The sequence below is a fragment of the Nomascus leucogenys genome, chromosome 18, assembly GCF_006542625.1.
Source record: "Nomascus leucogenys isolate Asia chromosome 18, Asia_NLE_v1, whole genome shotgun sequence".
Taxonomy (NCBI): Eukaryota; Metazoa; Chordata; class Mammalia; order Primates; family Hylobatidae; genus Nomascus; species Nomascus leucogenys.
In genome coordinates, this window is record NC_044398.1 from 48,679,435 (window position 1) to 48,706,933 (window position 27,499).

The window sequence follows — 27,499 nt, forward strand, 5'->3', positions numbered from 1 at the left end:
AGGGAAAAAACCTTCGAAGTAAGGATATAAGGACTTAAAGCAATAAGAAGGAAGTAAATATGTACAAAATGCCTCCTTTATCACTTCTTGATGGCTGGACTTGCTATATGAACTCTTCTAGAGACAATCCATGAAAGTAATTTTATTTTTTTTTCCCTGAAGAACAGTGGAAAGTTGGCAAGGAGTAAAAATTTTCTATGAAATAGGGAGGTGAACAAGTTATAAATGATGTTAATATCTTCCAGATGGCACAGTTTTACATGGGAATTGAGTTTATTGTAATTAAAGGCATGTGAATTTTCTACAAATACTGAACTTTGCAAGTCTGACACTAGAAGATTCCATCACTTCTAGAGCAGAGTTGTTTTAAGGGAGGTGTTCCTTCCCTTCCGTTTAAAATGAATCCTTGGGTTTTGTAATCTGAGCTAAATCAGAGAAATATTTTCCCATGTGAAGGGTGGTTTTTTTAAAAACAAAATCTTCCTGGACAATAAATCTTAATTATGAAATAAAACTCCTCAGAAACAAGAAATTTAGATTCCAAATATTTTTCCATTAACATTATATATTTTGGTCATTATTTAACACCATATGTCTTGAATTCTTTGATACATTTATTTCTGAGTTAAGCTGTTATCACTTTTCTCTCTCTAGACGTGTGTTGGGCAATCTTGGAGCTTCTGGTTTTGCTTCAATCAGGAGAGTGTGGCTCAATCCATTATCCTGCTTTCCTATTCATTGTGAGCAATGCCTATAGGCTCCGAGTTCCCAAACCAACAGTCACTATGATGAGAGGACATTGAAGCAGCCTCTGCCATCGCTTGCTTCCCAGTCCTGCCCTTGGCTTTACCCTGGACCCGACTGCCCTTTGCTCTATCAGGAGATGAAGCAGATGATCCCTCCTGCTCTCAGTACCCATCACAGCTTTCAATCTCCACGTGTCCTAGCAGAGTGTGGTCTTAGTGGTAGGCAGAATTCCAAGAGGGTCCCCAAGATCCGCAGTCCCTCATATCCACACACTGTCTCCCAGTTATTCAGTCAAACTCGAATCTAGGAGCTGCTGCAAAAGGCTTTGGCAGATCTAATTAAGGTACCAAATCATGAGTCAACCTCAAGAAAGGGAGATTATCCTGGGTGAGATGACTTCATCTGGTGAAGGGATGAGCTTTTCCAGAAGCCTGTGGAAATGTGAGAAGAATGTGATGCTAGGGAGATTATCAACTGCTGGCTCTGAAGATGGAGAGGATCTGGGAGCACCCCCAGCTGGCAGCCAGAAAGAGGGCAGAGGCTTCAGCCCTGCAGCTGCAAGAACCTGAACTCTGCCACAGTGGTGTGAGCTTCTAGGAGGATCCCCCGCTTCGGAGGAGAATGCAGCCCAGCCAATACCTCGATTTCTGCCCCGTCATGCCCTGAGCAGAGAATCCAGCAAGGTCATCCCAGACTTCTGACCTGTAGACCTGTGAGCTAAGAACTGTGTGTTGTTTCAAGTCACTAAGTTGGTGATAATTTGTTACTTTGCAATAGGAAACCAGTAGTCCACTATCTGCTAGACATACATTGCCTTGGTTTCTCTCCTTCCAAGTCGGCCTTGACTAACCATCACCCATGACAGCTCTCATAGTCCAATGCACAATCAATTATTATTCCTTTGCATTACTACAGTGAAAGCCATTTTAGATCTCTTTTAATGTTTCTTATAAATTTTTTCTTTGATATTTTATTTTTTCTTCACTTTTGTAATACCTTGTTTCCTGGGACTATAAACTCTCATACCTGACGTGATTACCTATCTCATTAATTAATCATCAGTTTTCTTAGTGACAATAAAATTATTGATAGTCATTATTATGACCCCTGAGACATTACAAAAGCTTAAAGGTTACATTTTTAATGTGTGAGATTAGCTTTGTGAGCTTTACTGTACTTTGATTATTTGAGAACTGGTCATCTCTGTATGATATATATGGAAAACTTTCCTAAACTGAATCAGAGTAAGATGTTAGGTGGACTATATGCGATTGGAATTTCTCGTAGGAGAATATCCTGGAAGCCTTTAGACAAGCTCAAGGGTAACACTATGTGGAATTTTGAGGAAGACAATGACATAAGAAAAGACAAATGTTTCTGAAAACATTTTTATATTTTTTTCTGCAAGAGAGGTGAGGACTTGGTGTCCCATTTACAGTCAGTGAAGTTGGTTGCAGGAGAGAGGGTTTAGCTTAAGTACATCCAGCAGCCACTGATGGATGTCACGTTGCTGCTCTGGTCTCCTTAGCACCACGTTCTTCCCAGCTCTGTGGCTTGTGTCCAAGCAGCCCAGGAGACCATCCCTGAAATTTGGAACTTGTGCTTATTTTGGAGCTATGCAGATAGCAAAAGCCTTGAGTCCTCCCACGTAGTAATAGATGGAATCTGAGTTTGGGTGATAAGATTGGCAAAGGAGTTCAATGGTAGGGAAATGGAAAGGCTACTAAATAATCACTCTCCTACCCAAATGAATGGGATTACTAATAAGTCATAAGTGCTCGCCCCAACAGAAAAAAAAGTCACCTTACACCCTGACAGTATCGACAGCATATTACTTGATGCAAATATGCATAAACACATCGCAAAATACAGAAGTAGTAATGCTATGGTTTAGAAGTTAGATTTGTGGGGTGTATTGAAAGGACTACAAGAAGTAAGAAAAACGGAGTTTTAGGAAGTATCATAAAAAGTAAAAATAAGCCCTGGATCAAAGACACATGTCCCACAATCCTGCTGTGGGATGCATGTCCCACAGAGAGCAAATTGGAAGACAGATGCATAAATGAATGAATGATTGAATAAATAAATATGTGTGAAAAAAATATATAGGAAAGATATGTTATTTTTAAATAAGAAAGAATATAGACTTAAAAACAAACTTCAAAAGAAACTAGGACAATATAATAAAGCAATATTCTTTATTATCATTCTTTATTTAATATTCCATAGCATGCAATTTTATATTTTATACACATTTAGAATGACTTTCATAGAAATTTGGCATTTGACCACATGCTAGGAGCTGGGAGGACAGCAGCCAGGTCGTGGCCCAGCCTCTCTGTTTCTCATAGAAAGGTCTAGGGATACTCTGGCAATGCCCTGAGGCTCAGGCCTCATAGCTCCTCTGAAGCTGGGCATTGCCACTAAGGCTGGTGGCAGCGCTGGTGGTGGTCAGGCCTTCCCTGGGGCTGCCTGTGATCAGGCATACAGTGCTGGTGTGAGGAAGGAAACAAAATTAGAGCTACCATGCAGCCCCCTCCAGGAGCCAACCTTGTTTCATCTCAGTCTTGCAGGCTGGGCTTTGTTTCCAGTAGTCATGAGGTCCCCGAGCAGGAGGACCAGGACAGCTCCGGCACGAAGCCCATTCAGTGGAACTCACCAGACACCAAGACTGCTGTCTGTGTCTGTCTCTCTCTGTCACATACACTCACACACGCACTGATTATATCATAAGCATTTTTCACTGATTATATCATAAGCATTTTTCCTGTTATTTAAAAACTTTATTTGAGCAATTTTTTTCTTTTTTTTTTTTTTAATTTTAGAGACAGGGTCTTGCTCTGTTGCCCAGGCTGGACTGCAGTGACACAATCACAGCTCACTGCAGCCTCAGACTCCCGGACTTAAGTGATCCTCCCACCTCAGCATCCCAAGTAGCTGGGACTACAGCACAAGCCACCATACCCTGCTAATGTTTTTAAAAAATTTTTTTAGAGAAGGGGTTGGGGGTTCTTGCTTTGTGGTCCAAGCTGGTCTCGAATTATGGGACATATGTCTTTGATCCAGGGCTTATTTTGTCTTATTTCTTATAGTCCTTTCAATAAATCTTTGTCCACACCAAGATGCTCTAAGCACACAGAAAAATCAGTGAGGTATTAGTTGATGAGATGATTGTCTGGCAACAATAACCGGTGGAACAATGAATCGCCGAGAGTTAATGGCTAATCCTAAAGTAAGGCCACACCCATCCCCCCACAAAAAATATGAAAGGGAGTAACAAGTGCAGATATCAGAATCAAGCTTGCCCCAAAGTAGGCAATATTAAAAGCATAAAAAGTACCTCATTCCTGGGTCTCTCATGCTGGGCTCCCTCAGCTCAGGGCTCTTTCTAGGATATCACCTGCTACCTGCCTTCCTGGGATCATTGTGAAGACTAAATTAGATAATACATGTGAGAACATGCTGACACAGAAATTCCTGTGCAATGTCAAGAATTCTTGCCAGCCTTTCAGAAAATAAGAGATAAAATCCAATTTATTTTAACCTTCTGGTCCTAAAAATAAATATCACACAGAGCATCTCATTGATCCAGTGGGGGGGGCCGGGGGGAAAGCAAAGCCAGTCTTTGATTCACTTCCAAGATAGTGTTGTTGTTTTTTTTTTTTTTTTGCCAAAAAATGGAAAATAAGGCAAACAGATATTGATTTGTTTATTTATATATAGGTAGTTAGTGCTTTTCAAAATAACTTTTACCTGATTATAAAGGACTACTTGTCCATTGTAAAAATTTTGAAAAATACAGAAATGAATAAGGAACATAATGTCACTACCCAGAGATAACCACCTAATGGCTTGGCCTAGTTAGTTCCTTCTAGATTTTTTCTGCATATGAATAAGAGTTGAGAATATACTGTATATAGGGTTTTATGTTCTGATTTTTCACTGATTGTATCATAAGCATTTTTCCTGTTATTTAAGAAACTTTTGTTGAGTTTTGTTTTGTTTTGTTTTGTTTTGTTTTGTTTTTAATTTTAGAGACAGAGTCTTGCTCTGTTGACCAGGCTGGAGTGCAGTGACACAATCACAGCTCACTGTAGTCTCAGACTCCTGGGCTCAAGTGATCTTCCCACCTCAGCCTCCTAAGTAGGTGGGACTACAGGCATGAGCCACCATACCTTGCTAATTAAAAAAAAAAAAAAAAATTGTAGAGAAGGGGTTGGGGGTTCTTGCTTTGTTGTTCAGGCTCTTCTCAAACTCCTGGCCAAAAGCAATCCTTTCGCCCCAGCCTCCCAAAGCACTGGAATTACAGGTGTGAGCCACCACGCCTGGCCTGAACACGTTTTTTTTTGTTGGTGTTGTTTTTGTTTGTTTGTTTGTTTGAGACAAAGTCTCGCTCTTGCCCAGGCTAGAGTGCGGTGGCGCCATCTCGGCTCACTGCAGCCTCCACCTCCTAGGTTCAAGCGATTCTCCTGCCTCAGCCTCCCGAGTAGCTGGGACTACAAGTGCATGCCACCATGCCCGGCTAATTTTTTGTATTTTTAGTAGAGACGGTTTTTCACCGTGTTAGCCAGGATGGTCTCGATCTCCTGACCTCGTGATCCATCTGCCTTGGCCTCCCAAAGTGCTGGGATTGCAGGCATGAGCTGAACACACTTTTTAGTGGCTGAATAATATTCCATAGTATTTGACATTATTTTGGGTTTTTCGCTTAGAACAGATTTCTAAAACATGCTTTTGTTAAATAAGAGGCTATGACTCTTTTAAGACTTTTCCTACACCATGATTAGAATATTGCAAACAAGCCAGAACCATTAGGGGACGACTCTCATGTAAAAACACTCAGAAACACAGGTGCAGACTAATTGGCTCCTCCTAGCTCCACCATTGTATATTTTTATTTCCAAATCCTCTTTCTAATACTCTGGAAGAAAAATCTGTTCTCTTTTGGGGGATACGTAAGTTAATTCTTGGACGGCAGCACAGCAATCGTTTATAGGTTGTTCAGTTTGAATAGCTATTAATGCCTCGTGCAAAATAAACCAAAGAGCCACAGAAACACATTTTTGCAGGTGAAAATTGTGTTCGCCAACACGATTTCTCACTCCAGCTTATGATGTCAGGCATCATATTTCTCCATTATTAATGTACTATGCCAGTGGGGGGAGATCCTCTTGGAAGGAGATTAAAAAGACACCACTGCCTCAAATCCCCCTTCCTAATAATGTGAGAATATCCAGAAGCCTGGGGGGTTGGGACAGTAGCTCACAGTGCCAGACAACACCCTGTGGAGGAATAGCTTCCTTTCCGTTAACCATCTCCACCGTAGAGAGTCAGGGGTCACTTGTACTCACCAGAGAAAACCTGACTTAGGCAAAGTCACTATTCATCTGTTCAGCACCGCATACCTATAAAGCCTCAGACACCGCTGTTTAGTGACTGAATACATTTCTCACCTTCCCATCACTTTTCCCCTTACTTGGCCATTTTCCTAAAGCCGTAATTCAAACTTTCCCAAAGAAAAAAAAATCTCTAGGTAATCCTTTTAAGAATTCTTAGAAAGAAATCTTTATTCTTTGAGCACTCTTCTGGGAAACCTAACCTGTGATTACCGTTAGGATTCAAAATGTTTCACCACCAGCTTCTATGTAGATAGGGTAAGCCTGGGGAAATATGGAGCCAATAGGCTTTTAGCTTGAGGAGCGTGGATTCTAGAGCCAGGGACACTCAGGAAAACAACCACCTGGTGGGATTACACCCTAACATTGAAACTGTGGCAAAGTACCTTTTAATTGCAAAAGGGTTTAGGCAGAGATCTATCTTTGAGTTACTTGGCAGTAAATGTTCACCTACTTTACCACTGTTACTATAGAATGGGGAAGGTTTAAGGTAGAAAATCTAAGAAAAATAATGGGAAGATGCCTTAATGAGAAGGGACGGGTTGGTTGTCTTCTGAATATTTAAAAAATCCACATCATGTTTACATTCCGAGGGTGGTAAGTGGGGAGGGTGAGGTCTGGGGAGGGACCTTCCCCAGATGGGAGCCCTGTCTGTATGTGAGCAGAGAGAAAAAGACCCTGCATAGAACGGTGGTGCCCTTTGGACCCATTCATAGCCTCCTTGTGAACTGGAGCTTTCTTTTTCCAGAGCAGGGACCCAGACAGACAGACGGGTCAACTCTCTGACCCCTCCTCTAGCTTTTATGAATTAAATTCCTCGGACGTAATTCCCAGCTCTCATCCAGCGGCTGGAACACGGGGAGTGAATGAGAGCCAAACAGATGCCTTCGTTCTCACCTTTGCCGGGCTGCTGTGCTGTCCTGACTGGGGATCTTGACATCCGGAGCAATGTCGTGTTTGCCACACTGGCAACAGTAACAGAGCAATGTGCAGCCGGCTTCGGGATCGAAATTTGCAAACTCAGGATCTTGGGCCTCAGGCCAATACAGGCTGGGTGCGTTGCAGTGGTGACACGTTTAGTCTCTAGGGAGGGATACTGGCACACCAGCTGCATTCCTGGCAGCACGCTTGCCAGTGCGAAACTTAGCGAGCGGAGCTGGTATCAACTCCAGAGGGAGACGCAAGCTGCTTCCTTAACTTCTTTGGCAATACTCCCCTCTGCAACTTGTGCGCAGTACACTCTCCTGAATATTTACAAGAGCTGCTGTTTGTGATACTATTTGGGGCCCTGTTGGATAGTACTTTGAAGGGAAGTGCTAAAACGATAGCAGCCTTCCAGTTTACAAATGTAACTACAGTATTCCTGAATAATTCAATTTCCTAAAATTGGCACTTAACTGTGCAATGACTTATTTCTTTCTGGGAAGGGATTCTAATCCCACCCCCCGACCCCCCACTCACCACCCCACACATACTTTTAAAAATATCTTCTACTTTTGCCAAGAGGAGCGCCTAGTATTTACTATTGGAGGATATGTGAATTAAAATCCTAGCTTCTTTCCCTGTTGCAATCCACCAGCACTATATTAGCTGAGTTCTCTGCTACCTGAGAGGAACCTATCCTCAATAGAAATGCCCTTAGTTTTTCAGAATGCCTCACCCACCTCTCTTATTTGTGCTTGGAAGGCAACATGAGCTAGAATTTGACCACTTAGTATTCAGACCATGTCAGGATTCAAGTAAAAAGCCTATATTGCAGAGCTGGATGCACCGTCGCCAGGCCAAACACAGTCAAAAGTTCAAATCACAGTTAAATTATAAGAGAGCGTGGGGCGAAACATGCAAACCTGCCTTGTCAACGAAGCAGTAGAGATAAAAGGAATTACTCCATAAATGCTAGCTTGTGGGGCTTTAATGAATACAGAGATGGTGTTATTTCCAGCTACATCCCATTGATTATAAAGGCTAGTTAGGATTTTAAACATAATGCTTTCTTCTTCCTCCTCCTCTTCCTCCTTTTCCTCCTTCCCTCCCCTCCTCCTCCTCTTTCTCCTTCTCTTCCTTCTCCTTTGTCTTCTTTTAATATGCAAAGCATTTCCCAAAGTATGGAGAAATGAACAATACCTCTGTGTATTTCCACAGTTTTGCAAAGGGACGGTGGTGTTAGCAGGCCAAGTATCTACTACTGGAAGCATCATATGTAGCAGAGGAAATGCAGTTAATACAATAATTCACATATGTTAATGCTTAGTTCCATCAATGTCAGCTTTATTTTCTTCTTGATATACACAAAGCTGGCACACAGTTTTAACTGATGAGGTAATGTCATTTTTAATTTAGAGAGCCTTAAGCTGTCCACTTTAACTAGTGATATCATCGTTGCAGTTGTCTCCTGAGACTTTATGTAAACATAAGTCATGCGTCCCAGGCAGTTTGAGAAGAGATTGTTAAAGATGACATTGGGCATCATGAAGATTTCCCCCACTTTGATCTCTTTTAAATTGCCAGATACAGTTTATGTTACTGCCATATTTTAGCCATTCCTGAAATTAATATATCCCAGGACTTTTGAACCGAGTTAAGCACAGAAATAAAATAAAGGTTGGAAATGAATGCCTTGTAATGTTTTCATGTCATTTCAAGAAGAAAAATGGAAGATGAATCAGATTCTCTTGCTCCTAGGTGACTTGGTAAATAAAAAGAGAAGAAAGAGCAAGCTGCGAAGAAATATATAACACCAAATAAACAAAAGCTTTCTTATTTTCCTAGGGGACACTAGTGTATTGGTGATGGCTTTGTACATTTTAAAGATAAATAAGATCCAACTATCTCTTATCTCTGTGTTAACTTTCTAGAAATATTTTATTGTCACTTTCCTTACGATTTTTATCCTTAGTGTCATTATTAAGCCTGAATTTTAAATCTCATCACTTATGTGGTATCAAGCGTTTCTTTCTCAAACAACAAGATTTCTTTAAAGACTCAAACAATGATATTCCGTTAAATATTCAGACTAGTGGGTATAAACAAAGTTATTTTCCATCTTTAACTAAACTTTTTCTTGGGAGAAATTACGCTCTAGGATGCAAGTGTCTTTTGGGGGAAGATAATCTGTGTTTTAACTATTGGATGTGGCTACTGAGAGACTATTTTCAAAGAAGTCTGGAGTTTGGTGGAATGCAGTTAAATAGTAAAGAATCTGTTTATTATTCTGTGGCCATATGTTTAGAGGGTCGCTCACAGAAATCAAAGTATTGTTCATAGAAAGCTCCAGCCAAGGAGACATTTTGAATTCATAAAAGAACTTCACAGTTTGAAAAGAATGCATAGCATTATGTATTGACACCCCACCACCATAGACAAAGGAACACAATTTAATAATAGAGGATTGTGCTCATGAGATTTTTCTTTTTCTTTTTAATTGGTTACTTTAACTGACATTGTCTGCAAGTATAATGGACACCATTATTCTTAATAGTTGTGTGTTGCCAGATGTATACAGACATGATGTAGTCCATTTTAATTATTTCGTTTTGCTAGATTTTTTTTTCCTCCATTTAATGCAGTGATGAATGCAGATAGAACTTTTTTTTTTCCTGGCACACCATGCTGGATGATGCTGGTGTCTAAATTACTGAAATTAAAAGGGCATTTCTCACCAACCTAATGTTTTCTTCCATGTTTGTGTATTAGGTATGACTACGTGGAAGTCTTCGATGGAGAAAATGAAAATGGACATTTTAGGGGAAAGTTCTGTGGAAAGATAGCCCCTCCTCCTGTTGTGTCTTCAGGACAATTTCTTTTTATCAAATTTGTCTCTGACTACGAAACACATGGTGCAGGATTTTCCATACGTTATGAAATTTTCAAGAGAGGTGAGTGAATAGCTTACGGTATAACAAGGATGACTAAAAGTTCATTTAGGTCAAGTGTGGTGGCTCACACCTGTAATCCAAGCACTTTGGGAGGCCGAGGCAGGTGGATCACTTGAGCTCAGGAGTTCAAGACCAGCCTGGCCAACATGGTGAAACCCAGTCTCTACTAAAAATACAAAAATTAGCCAGGCATGATGGTGTATGCCAGTAATCCCAGCTACTCAGGAGGCTGAGGCAGGAGAATCACTTGAACCTGGGAGGTGGAGGTTGCAGTGAGCCGAGCACAGGCCATTGCACTCCAGTCTGGGTGACAGAGCGAGACTCTGTCTCAAAAAAAAAAACAAAAATTTATTTAACATTGTTTGATTTCACAAAAGACAAAGTGAAAAGGGAGACGGGAGTAATGCTTTTATCCTTTTGTAAAACATATATCCTCATTATAAAAATGTTGGGAAGTACTTTAAATAAAGGTAAATTACCCATTGTATGGAGGAAGTGTATTTAAAATTGAAAAAAAATGTATTTCAGCAATCAAAATTGTACCCATCTAAAGTGTTGGCCAGTGTTATAAGGCAGCAGTCTCCAACCTTTTTGGCACCAGGGACCAGCTTCATGGAAGAAAATTTTTCCACTGACAGGGTTTGGGGGATGGTTTCAGAATGATTCAAGTGCATTACATTTATTGTGCACTTCATTCCTATCATCATTACTTGGTAATATATAATGAAATAATTATACAACTCACCATAATGTAGAATCAGTGGGAGCCCTTAGCTTGTTTTTTTGCAACTAGACTGTCCCATATACAGGTGATGGGAGGCAGTGACAGATCCTTAGGCATTAGATTCTCGTATAAGGAGTGCACAACCTGGATTTTTTGCACACACATTTCACAATAGGGTTTGTGCCCCTATGAGAATTTAATGCTGCTGCTGATCTGACAGGAGGAGGAGTTCAGGTGGTAGTGCCAGTGATGGGGAGCGGCTGTAAATACAGACAAAACTTTGCTCACCTGCCACTTGCTTCCTGCTGTGTGGCTAAGTTCCTAACAGACCACAAACTGGTACCGGTCTGCAGTCCGAGGGTTGGGGACCTCAGTTATAAGGTATACACTCCATAAGCTTTTTAAAAAGCATTTATTCTTATCTGTCTTCTTCAAAAATAAATTTGATCTATCCTTGAAGTTTGATTTCTTTCATTAAAAATACATTAGCCAGCCATGGTGGCGCATGCATGTAATCAGTTCCAGCTACTTGGGAGATTAAAGTGGGAGGATTGCCTGAGCCCAGGAGTTGGAGGCTGCAGTTGAGCCTTGATCGTGCCACTGCACTCCAGTCTGGGTGATAGAGCAAGACCCTGTCTCTAAATATAAATTTAAAAATAATTTAAAAGTAATAAACAAATTAACAAACATGTAACTTTATCTGGTTGTCACTGTTTTTAGCAACAGCCTATAAATTCCTTTTATGTGTGAAATTCAGCCTTCCTATTATTTACATTTTTAAGTTGGCATTAATGTATAGAAAGCCAATCCAGGGACAGAGGATCGAGATTTGAATGTATTGTCTTGGAATACAGAAGAAAAAGCTTTTTTCGATAGACAAAAAATCTAACCACATCAATTTCAAAAGCCTTTGGTCTTCTGGGTTCGTGATAACTGAGAAAAATGTAAAGGGGAGTTGTTAGGGGCTCCAGGAAACGTTGCAACAACTTCTTTACATTTCAAAGATGTTTGGCTCTGACACCACATAAATAGGGAATAGATGGAGAGAAATTCATCTAAGCACGTAAGTACTTAGAACACCTTTCATATAGATAATAGTATACATATGACATCAGCATAAACAGATGATGGATGTACATATTTTTAGTGATGAAAACTGTTTGACTTGTTATAGAAGTCATATTATATGTGTCTGTATATGTACACACACACATCTACACCTGCTTGCTTACCTGTATATGGCACTATCAAAGACAAAGGTGTCAGAAAAGGGGCTAGGAATAGCCTTTTATTTTCAGTTTTCTTAGAGATCTGAAGACAGTTGAAGGAGAAAAGACAGATCTGCCACTAACTCATGAAGAATTCTTTGTGTTCCTTCCAAAGGAACTCAGCTGCCTACGTATCTGTTAGTCTCAGATGTAGCAAAGCTTCCTGTCCTGCTCTCCAAGCCCATCCTTCAGACTTGAAGTCTTCTTTTGTTCTTTCTCTTCTTGACTTCCCACATCCAATATGGCATCCACTGCTTTTTAATTTTCATCCAAAGGTCTCAAAGACTCTCAGCTTCTTTTCCATGTCACTGCCATTAACCAAATAGGCCGAAATTGTGGCCCTCCCATGTGACTCTATCCTGCTCACAGCTTCTCAAACAGGCAGGAAGCCACTGTCCTCAAAACGTCCACAGTGGGTTTCTGTCACCCCACTGGGCAAGATTGAGGTCCTGCTCAAAACTTAGCATCATCTGCATAAAAATCATTAATATAATTCATTTATGAAAACATATATATATATGTATACACACACACACACACACACACACACACAAAAGCACAGGTCATGAATGTTTTTTCCTCAAAAGCCGTTTAATGATATTATAGAATTCATGGATCATTATTCTTTTGAAAATATAGCACTTCTTTCAGGATGCAGCAATTTCAAGTTTCCTGAAAACATATGAATTACACTAATCATAGTTTAATGCAACCAGAATGGCCTTGAGGTTTCCGGTGTGAGGTCACAGTTCTAAGAGACATTTAGGCCATTCCAGAGTCCCTGGGTTGCATTGCTCCAGGTTCATCTTTGCCTGACAGTCAACAAGGCCAGCCCCGCTTCTTCCTGCCCTCCTGGAGCCATGCTGGACTGCCCTAATTCTCCTCCTAAGAGCCCCTGTTTTCCTTCTACATGCTCTTCCCAGATGCTGAAACTTTGGGCCACCAGCCCTACATTTATTTCCAATTGCCTAAAGAGATTTCTCTAGGAAACCCAAGCCTCCCCACTGATCTCTGTTCCCATCCTTCCCTTGGTCTTCAGGCCCAGATGCTGGAAGAAGCTGCTGCTGTTTCCTATGGGTCTCAGTGCAAGGGGGCCTGGGGGCGGGGGCGGGTGCCATTTACAGAGAGCAGACTTGGTCACTTGATATATGTTATGTGATTGAGAGTTTGTTCATTTAATAATAATTCCGAAGAGAGTATCTTGACTGTTATTTCTCTCCATCCTTATTGTCCTTGGCAACTAAATGGTGGCATTCCTTATAGCTATACAAGTTACTCCTGTTCTTACAGGTAAAGAGGAAAGCTCATGTTCACTAACTCCAAATGCCTGTGTGAGTGCCACTTACTCCTAGGCACCCAGGGCTGCTGGCCTCACTCCTGCTCATCTCCTGTATTCTCAAAGTGCTGTAAAGAAATACCTGAGATTGGGTAATTTATAAAGAAAAGAGGTTTAATTGGCTCACAGTTCTGCAGGCTTAACAGGAAGCTGATGTTCACACCTGCTCAGCTTCTGGGGAGGCCTCAGGAAACTGACAATCATGGCAGAAGGCGAAGGGGAAGCACATGTCACAATGGCCAGAGCAGGAGCAAGACAGAGAGAGAGGGGAGGTGCTACACGTTTTTTTGTTTTTTATTTTGAGACAGAGTCTCACTCTGTTGCTCAGGCTGGAGTGCAGTGGCATGATCTCGGCTCACTACAAGCTCCGCCTTCCGGGTTCACGCCATTCTCCTGCCTCAGCCTCCTGAGTAGCTGGGACTACAGGTGCCCGCCACTACGCCCGGCTAATTTTTTGTATTTTTAGTAGAGACGCGGTTTCACCGTGTTGGCCAGGATAGTACACGTTTTTAAACAACCAGCTCTCATGAGAACTCACTTACTATTGCAAGGACAAGGCCAAGATGGGATGGTGCTAAACTATTTATGAGAAATCCACCCCCATGATTCAATCACCTCCCACCAGACCCCACCTCCAACATTGGGGATTACAATTCGACATGAGATTTGGTGGGGATACAGATCCAAACACTATCATGTGTAGTCACCGTGGACTTTCTTAACCCCTTTTCTGCCATTGTCCTTTTGGGAGAAAGTGCTTCTTCAACTACGGTAAACTGAAACAACAGTGAATAAGGAAAATATTAAAACGAATTTTGGTGTATAGTGGAGAAAATATGAAGTTACAGAATCTTTAAATTGGAAGAGATTTTATTTTTCAAATTCTAAAGTCCAACTCCCATTTGTCATGTGCAGAACTTGAGAACCAGAAAGGTTGAGAGGCCACCCAAGTTTACACAGCGGGTGAGTGAATCTCAGGACTGGGATTCAGGTCTCCTGGGGCTCCATCCAGTTCTCGTCCATTACCCCATGGAATGTCCCCATGTTTTGTCGAAATACACAAGAAAACCTGGGATCATTTCCATAGCATGACAAGGGCAAAGTGAAAGCACCAAAATTCACTTGCTTTTGAAAGTATGACCTTAATTCCTGTCATTTTTTCTCAATAAATCTTAATCTGAACCAAAACCTTTGATCTTTTTAAGAAGGAGAAAATATTAGTATCTGCATAAAACCTTGCTGTTTCATGTAGATACTAATAAACCTTATAAGAATGTAGCCAAAGCGTTTTTTTCCCCAGGGAGGAGTTTGGAGGTCTCCAGGGTAACTGTTTCTACACTGTGGATATAAAATCCTAAAGGGTCCCCAATATCATGTGTGTATATATATTTTTTTTCTTTGTGGATAAATGACTCAAATGAGCATAGTCGCTGTCATCTCAGAGGCCACCAGAGTAATTTAGAAACTAAGATTATAAACCATACAGCATATGTCATAATCTCTACCTGGAACTGACCTGGCGAATTGCCACGTGTTACTAACTTTTGAACCAGAATCAAATAGATAAGCATTGGCAGCTCTCATGGTGAAGGGTGAGCCATGGCCAAGAAGGTTTGAGAGGTATTTCAAATAAGACAGACCTCTGCAGACCAGGTTTACTGGGCCCATCTAAGAATTCTTCTGCATCTGCAATGCCATGGATCCATGGATAGCCAATATGTGCATGAGGAGGAAAGGATTGATTTGTTTTCTCAACAGGCTGCCAGATGCACTCCGTCAGTATTCAGCCTCCTGACCTGAATCACTAAACCTAGAGACCTGCTAGTTAACTTTAATCTCTATTGATGTCTAATAAGTTGCCTCTAGTTGCCTGGCACTTTGGGAGAATGTTTAGTTAAGAACAATCTCAACAAATCACCTTATTTAGAATTGAATCCTTGCATGTTGTTGCCGGGGCCCCATCACATCTGCCTTCAAGCCACTGTGAGAAAATGGTGCAGGAAAAGAGTTGTTGAACTGAACACCCCAGATTTGATCCTGAAATTCAAAAGGATAAAGACTTCTCTGATTCACAAGAGTCTTAAGTGTAGCTATTTGAAGATCATAGCAGCAGGTGGTATTGAGGGACTGAGCTGATGTGCTCATGTTGGTAGAGAAGGCAGTTTTGGGTTTTGTTTTGTTTTGTTTTGTTTTTTGAGGCAGAGTCTAGCTGGCTCTGTCACCCAGGCTGGAGTGCAGTGGTGTGATCTCAGCTCACTGCAACCTCTGCCTCCCGGGTTCAAGTGATTCTCCTGTCTCAGCCTCTTGGGTAGCTGGGATTACGGGTGCACACGACCACGCCCAGCTAATTTTTCTATTTTTAGTAGAGACTGGGGTTTCCCTATGTTGGCCAGGCTGGTCTCGAACTCCTGACCTCAGGTGATCCGCCCACCTCAGCCTCCCAAAGTGCTGGGATTACAGGCATGAGCCATAGTGCACACCCGGCCGAAAAGGGCAGTTTTTGAATTGTGTAGCGAATACCAACCACCCTATGCTGGTTACCATGAATTGAAATTGGAGTCATTCATACAGGCATAAGGTCAACCTGCACTATATGCATGGATGCTCTTGACCAATTTCAATGACAAATCACCATAATTTGTAAAGTCCTGGTGGTAGTGAACAGTCATTAAAATTACACATTATAAATATATGCATTACACACACACACACACATCTATTAACATGCAATTTTAGAATGGCATACTATACTGTGTCTGATACTTCGGGGAAGGTTAGGATGTCAGCATTGATATCAGGTGACTTCCGGCATCATGGCCTGTAATCACAGTTTATCGTGCCCTCACTAACAGCCACACTTTACCAGCCCACCTGTGTCAACACCACTCAGAATGAGTCACTCACCCTTGGTACATGTACGAATTACCTTTCACATTTTGTTTGTCAAAGAGGCATAGGTCACATCTGGCAGAGTTACTGAGTCACTGGTGTAGGAATCTGAAACCCAAACTGCCTCCACTGAATTCTCTCCCTCGCCTTTATAAATGTTCTATTTCACCAATAAAGGGCTGTCAGCCTCAAGATTTAAAGATTTAAGCTTGAAGGGGCTATAATTATTTCTCTAGGGCTCTGTTGAGATTTCTGCAGCTTACTCATTCATTGTTCCCACATGATTTTATATTTGTCATTTTTTTCCCTGCAACAGCAGAAGTCTTTAAATTGCTCCATACAAATGGAAAGCTAAGGTTAACACAATAAATCTGAACTTGACTTTGCATGCCCATTTTACTAATATGAAAAGGCTGACTAATACATGATTAGAACAGTGGTTATACTGGCGGGCTTTTATTAGAAAGATGTTCTGTCTTTACCCAGGTTATTTCTTGGGGAAGTTGTTTAAGTGGGATTTTCACTTTACTCCTTTTTCTCTTCTACTCATAGGTCCTGAATGTTCCCAGAACTACACAACACCTAGTGGAGTGATAAAGTCCCCCGGATTCCCTGAAAAATATCCCAACAGCCTTGAATGCACTTATATTGTCTTTGCGCCAAAGATGTCAGAGATTATCCTGGAATTTGAAAGCTTTGACCTGGAGCCTGACTCAAATCCTCCAGGGGGGATGTTCTGTCGCTATGACCGGCTAGAAATCTGGGATGGATTCCCTGATGGTAAGAATGACAGGAAGCACCCCAAAAAGGGAAGGTTCTTTTACAAGTGTCATGATACATGAATCATAAAAAAAAAAAAAAACCTCAAAAGGACACTGGAAAACAAAGCAAAACTCCCTTTATTCAGAGCAGTGATGAAATATTTGAGCTCAAGAAGATCTTAGTAATTATCTAGTCCAATTCCTTCATGTTAAAGATAAGAAGCTGAGGCCATGAAAGATTACAAAAGTTCTTTTAGCTATTTTTGTGATATAATTGAGATGAACACATAGATTTTCTCACTAAACTATTTTGCTCATCCACTGACCTGGCTACTCATCATTAATTCACAGATTGTCAGAGGATGGGCTCTTAGTAATTCCGTTACATCAAACCACTCATTTTATAAATGCAGAGACCAAGGACCTGACAGGTTGAGTACTTAATAAAATTTTAAGGCTAAACTATGCATCTGTTATGCTACAAAATAAAAATTTGGAAAAGGAGTGAGAATGTTTGGGCATTCCTAATTTAGACAGGTTCCCTGTACACTCTCTACAGATTTTTCATCTTAGGGAATTTGAGTCACCTCAATACATCATTTATAGTCATTGACCTATCATCTAAATGCATTCATATACCTAAAAAGTGTTTCCTGAGCATCTGTCATCTACCAGGCACCATCCTAGCCACAGAGTAAGCAAAACAATGAAAGATGCTGCCCTTTGGAGTTTCTCTTCTGCCAGGTAGAAGGAGACAATAAACAAAGCACATTAGAAATAAATGAATTATGCACGTGAAATGTTAGAAGGTGAGAAGTGCTATAAACAAATATCCCCAAATGAAAGCAAGAAAAAGTAGAGCAGAGTCAAGGGATGAGAAGTTAGGAGGGGGAAGGTATAGGTTGAAATTTTAAATAGGGTGGTGAGGTTAGACTTTTTTTTTTTTTTTGAGATACAGTTTTGCTCTTGTCACCCAAGCGGGAGTGCAGTGGAGCAATCTCGGCTCACTGCAACCTCCGCCTCCCAGGTTCAAGCAATTCTCCTGCCTCAGCCTCCCAAGTAGCTGGGATTACAGGTGCACACCACCACACCCAGCTAATTTTTGCATTTTTGGTAGAGACGGGTTTTCACCATGTTGGCCAGGCTGGTCTTGAACTCCTGACCTCAAGAGATCCTCCCGCCTCGACCTCCCAAAGTGCTGGGATTACAGGCATGAGCCTCCGTGCCTGGCCAAGGTTAGACCTTATTAAAGAAAATGACATTTGAGCCAAGATTTGAAGGAGGTGGAGGAAATAGCCATATGGACATCTAAATGAAAGTTTTCCATTCCACTCTTGTGAATTAGAAGGTGAATGGCAAAAATACACAGTGAAATTCTGAACAGAGGGGGATAATATCCAATAATTTGTTACAGCTGCATTGCTTGTCTTGTGTTTAGTCTGGTTTAATGTTAAGATTTCTCTAGAGAACACACATTACACAGATCAGAGAGGATGGCTTGGAAGTTCTTCACCATCATGGAGTTAGGAGATGTATAACTATCTGTAAAACAGAGTTAGATACTATTCTCAAAAGAATATTTAAATACATTGTACATGAAGAATAAGTAAAATGTAGACCAGGTGCTGTGGCTGATACCTGTAATCCCAACACTTTGAGGCCAAGGCAGGTGGATCATCTGAGGTCATGAGTTCGAGACCAGACTGGCCAACATAGTGAAACCCTGTCTCTAAGAAAAATACAAAAATTAGCCGGGCGTGGTGGTGTGTGCCTGTAATTCAGCTACTCAGGAGGCTGAGGCAGGAGAATCACTTGCACCTGGGAGGCAGAGGTTGCAGTGAGCCGAGATCATGGCCACTGCACTCCAGCCTGGGGAACAGAGCGAGAATCTGTTTTAAAAAAAGGAATAAGTAAAATGTAAAGGAGATCGCCTTAGTCTTTGAAATGACATTATTATTAGTGTGATTCAATTTAGCTATGTTCCTCAGTAGTAAACAGCATTAGAGAAAAACCAGGTTTAGAGAAGCCTTATATTGCCATTGGAATAAATGGGTGAGTTAACATTAGTTTAATATCTCCTTTGCTCTTTTACCATATAAACAGGGTTATGATAATCTTATCAAAACTCCTTTATTAAATAATGAGATTTTCCCAAACAGAGTTCTGACTGATTTCCAAGTATTCAATCTGATAATTAGGAAAGCAGTATTATAATAATATTGTAACAATAGTTGGAACATTTTACAATAGATTTATTTGTTCACAACCCAAATTTGCAGCTTTCCTTTCTAGAACTTTCATTTAAATTGACATCTGAAGAAGAGGTCCAATCAACCAACTTATTTAGAAGACTTTCACAAAGAAGGCACATTGTTATTAGTGTCAAGGGTTTTTCAAAGTAGTAATTTTCTGGCTCTAGAAAATCACTGAGTTGAATCGAGGAACAATTAACAATAAGAGTTATCAGCCTTGCAATTTACGCATGTTTTAAACTATGGTGCCTTTCACTTGTTCCCAGAGAAAACTGGCTTTGGAATGTGAAGAACGCATTTGTATATTTGTTAATATTTACCTGGCCTCATTCAGCCTGCACCTGCATAACAGTTTTCATTTTTAGGCAAAATAAAACTGCATCCTCCTGAAATTTTTTTTTTTTTTGTCAATGGCACTAGAAACATTTTTGTCATAGTAGTTCAACACACACAGTTCCTCTGCCAACAAAATTGCTTTTAGTCTTTAATATCCTTTCCAAAAACAACAACCAGAAGGCGGGGAAGGCTTTTAACCATCAAGTGATTTTATGTTGGATTTTATCATAAACATTGAATTAAATGACTAGGTAATTGAAAGCTACCCATTGATTCAAATTGACTTTGAAGAAAAGCAGTTTACTCCAGAACTCAAAATTCAAGGCATGCGTGTTGTGAATCACACATCTCCATCTATCACTGTGTTTGAAGCTGTACGGATTCACAAGTAGCAACTTAGAAAAAATTGGTGGAGGTTTGCATATGGGCTAAGATCAAAAGTGCAGCATCATTGCCCGGGTAGATGCTGGAAGTGTTGGTGATGGATGATGGGGCCGGAAGTGAATGCTTAGCTCACATCACATCGGTGCTGATGACGTCAGCCCTCTGCCTCAGCTGGCGAAAGGGACTGGAACTGCAATTTTACCTACGTTCCAAAAATTATCAACCATTTCAGGAATACATTTCATAAAAGCTAGATTGAGTTCTGCTTGTTTTTTATTTACTTTAACATTTAATTAACCTTCTAAAGATTAATTTAGAAGAGACAGATATAAATATGCCAGATTTTTTTTCTGGGGAAAAGCTACAAAATGTATTTTTGGTATTCCAGATATTCTACACCAAAAAGTCTATTAATTTCAGAAAAGTATAGACGGCCTATCTTGTACCTTTGAAACGAATCCCTTTTTCATTTATTATTCAAAATACTTCATTTTAAAAGGACACCTTTAGGCCAGGTGTGGTGGCTCACACCTGTAATCCCATCACTTTGGGAGGCCTAGGTGGGAGGGACTGCTTGAGGCCAGGAGTTCAAGACCATCCTGGGCAACATCAAGAGATGAGACCCTGTCTCTACAAAAAAAATTTAAAAATTAGCTGGTCAGAGTGGCATGAGCCTAGAGTCCCAGCCCTTCAGGAGACTGAAGTGGGGGGATCACTTGAGCCCAGGAGTTCTAGGTTACAGTGAGCTATGATTGCGCCACTGCACTGCAGCCTGGGCAACAGACTGAGACACCCATCTCTAAAAAAGAAAAAAAAAATTTTTAAGTACCTCTTTCTAGTAGATCAGCACTTTTATTTTTTCACATAAAAAGTGGCAAAAAGCCAAATCATCTGATTCTAAGATAAAGTTATAATTATTGGAGAGATTAATGGGAAAATGCAAAGGATGTGGGATCACCATTGCCCATTGTAGGCATATCTTTAAACAGCACAAATACTATATTCCTTTCACATCTGATATGATATGATCATTATAGCTCTCCTCTCCCTGAAGCTTGGCACATGGTGCTTGCTGAAATTCTGCAATAATTCAATTTTTGAATTATACTTCTGTTTTTGTGACCATTTTCATTCATCTCCTCAGCGCTTGGGTCCACAATAACAGAAATACGAAATCCAATAGCTGTGTTCATGTAAATACACAAATGAGCACACACACGAGACGGATAAGAGTACTTCATCCATTCTCGCTCAGATCAATATTGCATTAGCTTGCTAGGCTAAGGTCTTGCTGTTGTTCAGGAAAATTCAATACTTCTTTGTATTATAGTCGAAAAAGCCTTTCACTCTCGTATCTTGAGGGCTCCTAAAGAGAGTGGCACGCTGTTGTCCGGGGGCAATGTTCTAGGGACAGAAGGCAGATTTACCCAGCATGTCTTAAACATTATAAACCAGTGAGTCATGGAGACTCTCTAAATTGCAAGTCTGCATCAGACAAGTTCTCTTCTGTTTTCTCTTTCAAAGAGATTCCCCTTCCGCCCTCCCCAAAGGAATTGGGTGATAGTGGTGGGGAGGATCAGCTGCCTGAGCTTCCACAGGGCGATCACAGCTTTGCTTGCGAGCTTGTATTCTGGGGGAGGTCAGCGGCTGTGCCGATCAGAGAACGACCCCAAGGATTAGGGCTGTAAACATTTGCCCACAAACTAAAGAAAAAACATCATGAAGCCACCCTAATGGAATTTAAATGAGGGAAAAAATAGTGAGGAAGTCTGAATGGACTCTAAGCCTTTTTTTTTAATATTGCAGACCAGAAACGAGATTCTTTTTTAGGAAAGTAAAGACTTAAGTGTATGGTTCTAGCAAGGTATTTTCATGTATATGTTATGGACAACTTCGTGCTCCAGAGATAAGAAAAAAAAGTGTTGTATTACTACTAGGGCCACATCCAGAATGAAGAAAATCTATTAAATAGCAAAGAACCACTACCTGTAGAAGAGTCAGAAGCCAGGATTAAAGCTGAAGAGAGACAGAAAACAGCAAGAGTTTCATCTTCTGAGATGCTTTCTTCTCCCAACTGAGAAACCTAATATAACAAAATTTGCTTCCATAATACAAAGCTATTGTCCTTGACAGCGTGATGCCCTGTGGATAATCTGTATCAGTCCTCCTCACTGGGTCATCCTCCTCATTTTCTTCATGATAAAGCAGTCTATGCACACAAACTGTGTGGTGCCCGGAGTAAGAGTGAGGGATTGCAATAGAGAGAAAACTCTGAATTCAGTCAACTCCATTATTTTCAACACATCGAGAAATTATCAGGTATTATTCAAAGCAACCCATTGTGCTAACTCAAATAGGTGAACCATTTTGGTTTACTTTAGTTATTTTATTTTGTTTGGGTTTGGGTTTTTTTTTTCTTTTTTAAAGAGAATTGGCCAAGAGCTGAAAACCTGTCAGCCAAGGATCTGTGCAATCCACACAATGGGGGCTCAGATTTGCTGCCTACTAGGAATGCAGCTGGTACTTGAGGCTTCAGGGAGACCAGTTCTTGTGGGGTTCACTTTGGCAACCACACTTGAAGTCTCTACTGGCCTTCATCAGCCACATCCTGCATCCAAACTGCACACACTGGCCTTGAAACACCACGTCCCTGTTGAAGACCTCTCCCTCCAGGGACATGTCCACCTAATGTGCTTCTTTAAACAAAGCAATAATTCTTAGTTGAAATGCACAGAACCATGGGTTTCTTGGAGGGGAAAACAGTCCACACCATATTGTCCTTCTAAACCCAAACCATCTGGTATGTTTTTACCATATGTGCAATGAAAAAACCTAGAGAAAAAAAAGGGACTTTTTTTGTGTGTGACTTGTCAATGATCAGGACAGGGAAATGATTCACCATCCAGGGGGATTCTACACTCTTCCCAAGGCAATTTCCAGTTTACTCATTGCCAGGGTTTGCTTAAAGCACTTCAACAAAGGTGTGGCCAGTTTAAGTCAAACAGCAAATTGTTGTGTTGTTTTTTGTGTTTTTCTAATACAGAGTCTCGCTCCGTCATCCAGGCTGGAGTGCAGTGGTGCGATCCTGGCTCACTGCAACCTCCACCTCCTGGGTCTTGCTGCAGCCTCCCCAGTAGCTGGGATTACAGGCACTGCCCACCACGCCTGGCTAATCTTTGTAGTTTTAGTAGAAACGGGGTTTCGCCAAGTTGGCCAGGCTGGTCTCGAACTCCTGACCTCAAGTGATCCACCCACCTCAGCTTCCCAAAGTGCTAGGATTACAAGAGTGAGCCACCGCAGCTTCCCAAAGTGCTGGGATTACAAGAGTGAGCCACCGCACCCAGCCATCAAACAATTTGACTTTAACATAAATTAGTGGGTGTTCCCAATCATTCGCCTCCTCAAGTCCACTTTTTTTCCTAGTATGCACAATCAAATGGTTGCTTTTGATGATTTCTTGGTCACTGGAAACAAGTCACCTCTCAGATTTAGGAGAGAAAAAACTATGACAGAAGTCAGACAGATTCATTTTTATTTCATTTAGATTGTAAGTTGTCATTATGTATAAATTATTGGTATATGTAGTCTCCAACTTTTTACATGGTTACAATGATTCATCTTCACATAAAGCCCTGAGCAGGACATAATCCATTGTCCTTTGTCCAAGCCTGTAATGTTTATCATAATAAGAATCCAGGGCTAAAAGATAGCATGAGGAAGCCAATTGCAGGTCAATCGTGGATCAGACCCCTGGGACTGATCAGACCAGAGGGTTCCCTGGACATCAGCCTCCCCTGAATCTCCCCCTAGGGCAAGAGAGGCAAGGACAGGTAACTCAGAAACCTCAGTGACCACAGCTTAGCAGGAATCTTTTGGCGCTGGGCTGTGTATACAGATTTGCCCTGCCAATGGGTACCAAGGTGCCACTTCAATAGCCTAAATCTCATTCTTTGCAATTGAAGCAAGCATTTTGATTCTGTTCCTGAAAATAATTTTGCTCACTGGGGAATGCGGTTATGCCTGTTACTGCCCTTCTGAGTACACTTTAAAATCTTCTCCGCAAACCCAATCCAATACGTTCACAGCAAACCAATTAACTTAGGGAAGCCTTGCTTTGGGTTAGAAAACACTTCTAGGTTCTGCTGGGGCCCGTGTTTGTAAATGGTAATTCTTGCATCTGCTGCAGGAGAAAAGACATTTTGACATCGTCTGTATTCCTCCCTTTCCAGTTGGCCCTCACATTGGGCGTTACTGTGGACAGAAAACACCAGGTCGAATCCGATCCTCATCAGGCATTCTCTCCATGGTTTTTTACACCGACAGCGCAATAGCAAAAGAAGGTTTCTCAGCAAACTACAGTGTCTTGCAGAGCAGTATCTCAGAAGGTCAGTGGTTATTCATTTTGCAAAGCCCTGTGGTAAATACTCAATGTTATTCCTGCTCACACACCTGCGTCCACATGAAGCACTAAAGAAATGTTTTGTGAACTGGGGTGCCAGGTGTCTGTTTTTCTCTTTTAAATGGTTTTTTTTATGAATATCAATAGGAAGAACTGTTTGGTGTGCTTTCTTCATAAAATTGTGGGTGAGAAGCCTGCTTGGGAGCCTCTGAAATTATGGGAGAAAGTGGGAAATGGCAAAATAGTGCCTTGAAACAATGAAATGTGACTAGAGCATCTACCTGGCATCCTCAAATGCATACAAGGCTGAGCATCATAAGAGGACAGGCATCTATCCCAGATGATAAGAACAAATCTGCAGTAGTTCACCAACAGAGCAGTCACAACGTGTGGATAATGCACAGTGGTTTGGTTGTGGAAGATGCTGGGGGAAGCCATTATGTTTTTTGTATACTATTAAAAAACTCAGTTAACTCAACCCTTCCTCAAAGTTTTTGTGGTCTCTAGCTCTTTTAAAGGCCCAAGAAAAAATCTGAAAGAACAAAGAATAAGGCCAGGACTGGTGGCTCATTCTGTAATCCCAGTGCTTTGGGAGAACGAGGCAGGAGGATTGCTTGAGGCCAGGAGTTGGAGCCCAGCCTTGGCAATATAATGAGAACCTGACTCTACTAAAAACTGAAAAGTTAGCTGGGCATGGTGGATTGTGCCTGTAGTCCCAGCTACTTGGGAAGCTATGGGAAGACTGCTTGAGCCCAGAAGTTTAAGGCTGCAGTGAGCTATAATCATGCCACTGCACTCCAGCCTGGTTGACAGAGTGAGACCCAGTCTCAAGAACAACAACAAAAAAAGAACAAAGAATAAATTGTTTGTGCAATTATCAGCTCTAACTGCCAGGCTGTAAAGTAACATAGGGAGAGGACAAGGGGTGTTTGGAGAGGTATCCTACAGATATGCTCATATCTTCTACACCATATCTCACTGGAAAATAAAGAGGCCAGTGAAATTTCAAAATCTTATTTGTATTTTATTTATTTGATTAATTGATTTATGTATTTCTGTGCCTGTAAATAATCGTTATATTACAAATAACAAACCTAAGCTTAAAAATATGAAGCCACTGCAAGAAAACCTTGTATGCCCTAAAACCTTATCTGTTATTGATAGAAAATTCAGAAAATGGGGAATTTTGGTTAGTTGAGATTTTCTGGATGGTTGAGAATCTTCCCTTTAATCTCTAAAGCTTTTTTTCACTTGTGTACTTTGGATTAACATTTTCCTAAAACTGAACGCTCATTTTCCCAGTATCATCAAACTGAGGATGTTAGGCCTAAGTGAATATAGATTTTGATGTTTCATGGTCACTGTTGTGAGCATTATGATTTTATGCTCTAAAACTGTGGTGCTTTGGGGTCATGTGACAGTGCAGTTTACCCCCAGTGCATAATTGTGTGTTTTAATAAACTAATTATGTTAATAGTCATGATCAGGCCAGAGGCGAGGCATAAGAACAAAGGAAGTCAGGAAGAGGTGGTCTGGGTGCCAACAGTAGAATCTGAAAGACAGGGAGTTAAGATCTACCGTCCATTAAGTATGAATTGTAACTAGACACAGAGTCTTTTTTCAGTTCTCTTCGATATTAAAAGAAATAATTTAATACAAAACTTTTATTTTAAATACAACTTTTTGTGTGTACCCATATGACAGGTAGAGTCATAGATGAACACACACACTCAACTGTGAAAATAAATCAGAATTTTCATCGTTTCCTGGTAAATTTCAAATAGTCTTTTTGTAGTAATCGCTGTAATAATCATTTGTAATAATCACTGTATGATCTTCATAATATTTTTAAATATTGCCATGAAAATCCAAGTATCAGTGCTATATTCTAATAAGTCCCTTACTACCTTTTTTTAAAGAATTTTGAATGAAAGAACTCTTTGGTTTATCAAGTTAAAAAAGAAAAATGCATCTTAAATCCCCTATGTTTTGATGACTTTGGGCCCTGTTTTTCCCTTCAGATTTCAAATGTATGGAAGCTCTGGGCATGGAATCAGGAGAAATTCATTCTGACCAGATCACAGCTTCTTCCCAGTATAGCACCAACTGGTCTGCAGAGCGCTCCCGCCTGAACTACCCTGAGAACGGGTGGACTCCCGGAGAAGATTCCTACCGAGAGTGGATACAGGTATGCAGCATAAGATCAAGCCTATCTAGGATTGAATAAGTTTTTGACCGTCTAGAGAGGTTGTTGAAAGAAAGTGGTACTGTGCCAAATGGCCTCCAGTGAGAAGATAGGTTAACAGCCATCAGGTATAAATCACTACAAAATGAGCCCCTCACTACACGATCAGAGAAAAGCAGGCCCAAGATGACATCCCTGAAAACGCATTTATCTTCTCAGATACTTATATACCACTCTTCCAAGAATGTGACTACAGGTGTCTCACTTTGATAACAGCTCCAAGATCTGATTTTTCCCAACTACACACTGTCTGTTAATGGGCTTCCTATTTTGACATGTTTTTATTTCCTGGATGAAATATATGAATCCTGTTTATAGACGTGTATGAAATAATTGTTTCCAGGAATAGGTTTCTGTTTGTTCAGGGTAGGAGAAGGGAAGGGAAGGAAAGGTTGGAGTGTGTTTTTCCATGTAGGTCTATATAGCACACATCCAAGAAGGGGTTTGATTGAAGGCACTCTCCATTGACGAGATATCCATGTTTAGGCATGAAATGTACATATCTGTGTCCTCATTAGTGATGCTACCTCTACTTTCCTCGCTTTGTTCTGGCATTCCCTTCCTGCTGTCACTTACATATCCCCACAGACACCTCGTCAGCCCCACATCCCCACTGCTGACCCCATTTTCCAGCCATCTAATCTACCGCCTCTCATCCCCGGCACCACTCCTGATGCCCACTTGCCCAACCTTGATATCTGGGTATTCCCACCCAAAGGCCTGATGCCGACAGTCCTGAGTTTTTCACTCACTGTTAAATGAAACATCCATAGCTGGATCTGTGGGTTAAACTGTGGGCAAATTATACAAAAGATTATTTGCTGAAGGATCCAGGCTTCCTTTTCAGGAGAATAGTCAGAGCCTGTCTTACGTTTATTGCTAGATAT

The 27,499-nt window shown here is 40.9% G+C and overlaps 1 protein-coding gene across 2 annotated transcripts in view; it reads left to right on the forward strand.

Moving 5' to 3' along the window:
• Positions 1–27,499, forward strand: part of NRP1 (neuropilin 1) — a 157,662-nt gene that overhangs the window by 54,593 nt on the left and 75,570 nt on the right. For both annotated transcript variants that reach the window (XM_030798131.1, XM_030798130.1), the window contains exons 3-6: positions 9,837–10,018; positions 16,788–17,015; positions 24,198–24,353; positions 26,389–26,555. In XM_030798131.1, coding sequence (XP_030653991.1) covers positions 9,837–10,018; positions 16,788–17,015; positions 24,198–24,353; positions 26,389–26,555 — 733 coding nt within the window. The remainder of the gene's footprint in view (positions 1–9,836; positions 10,019–16,787; positions 17,016–24,197; positions 24,354–26,388; positions 26,556–27,499) is intronic.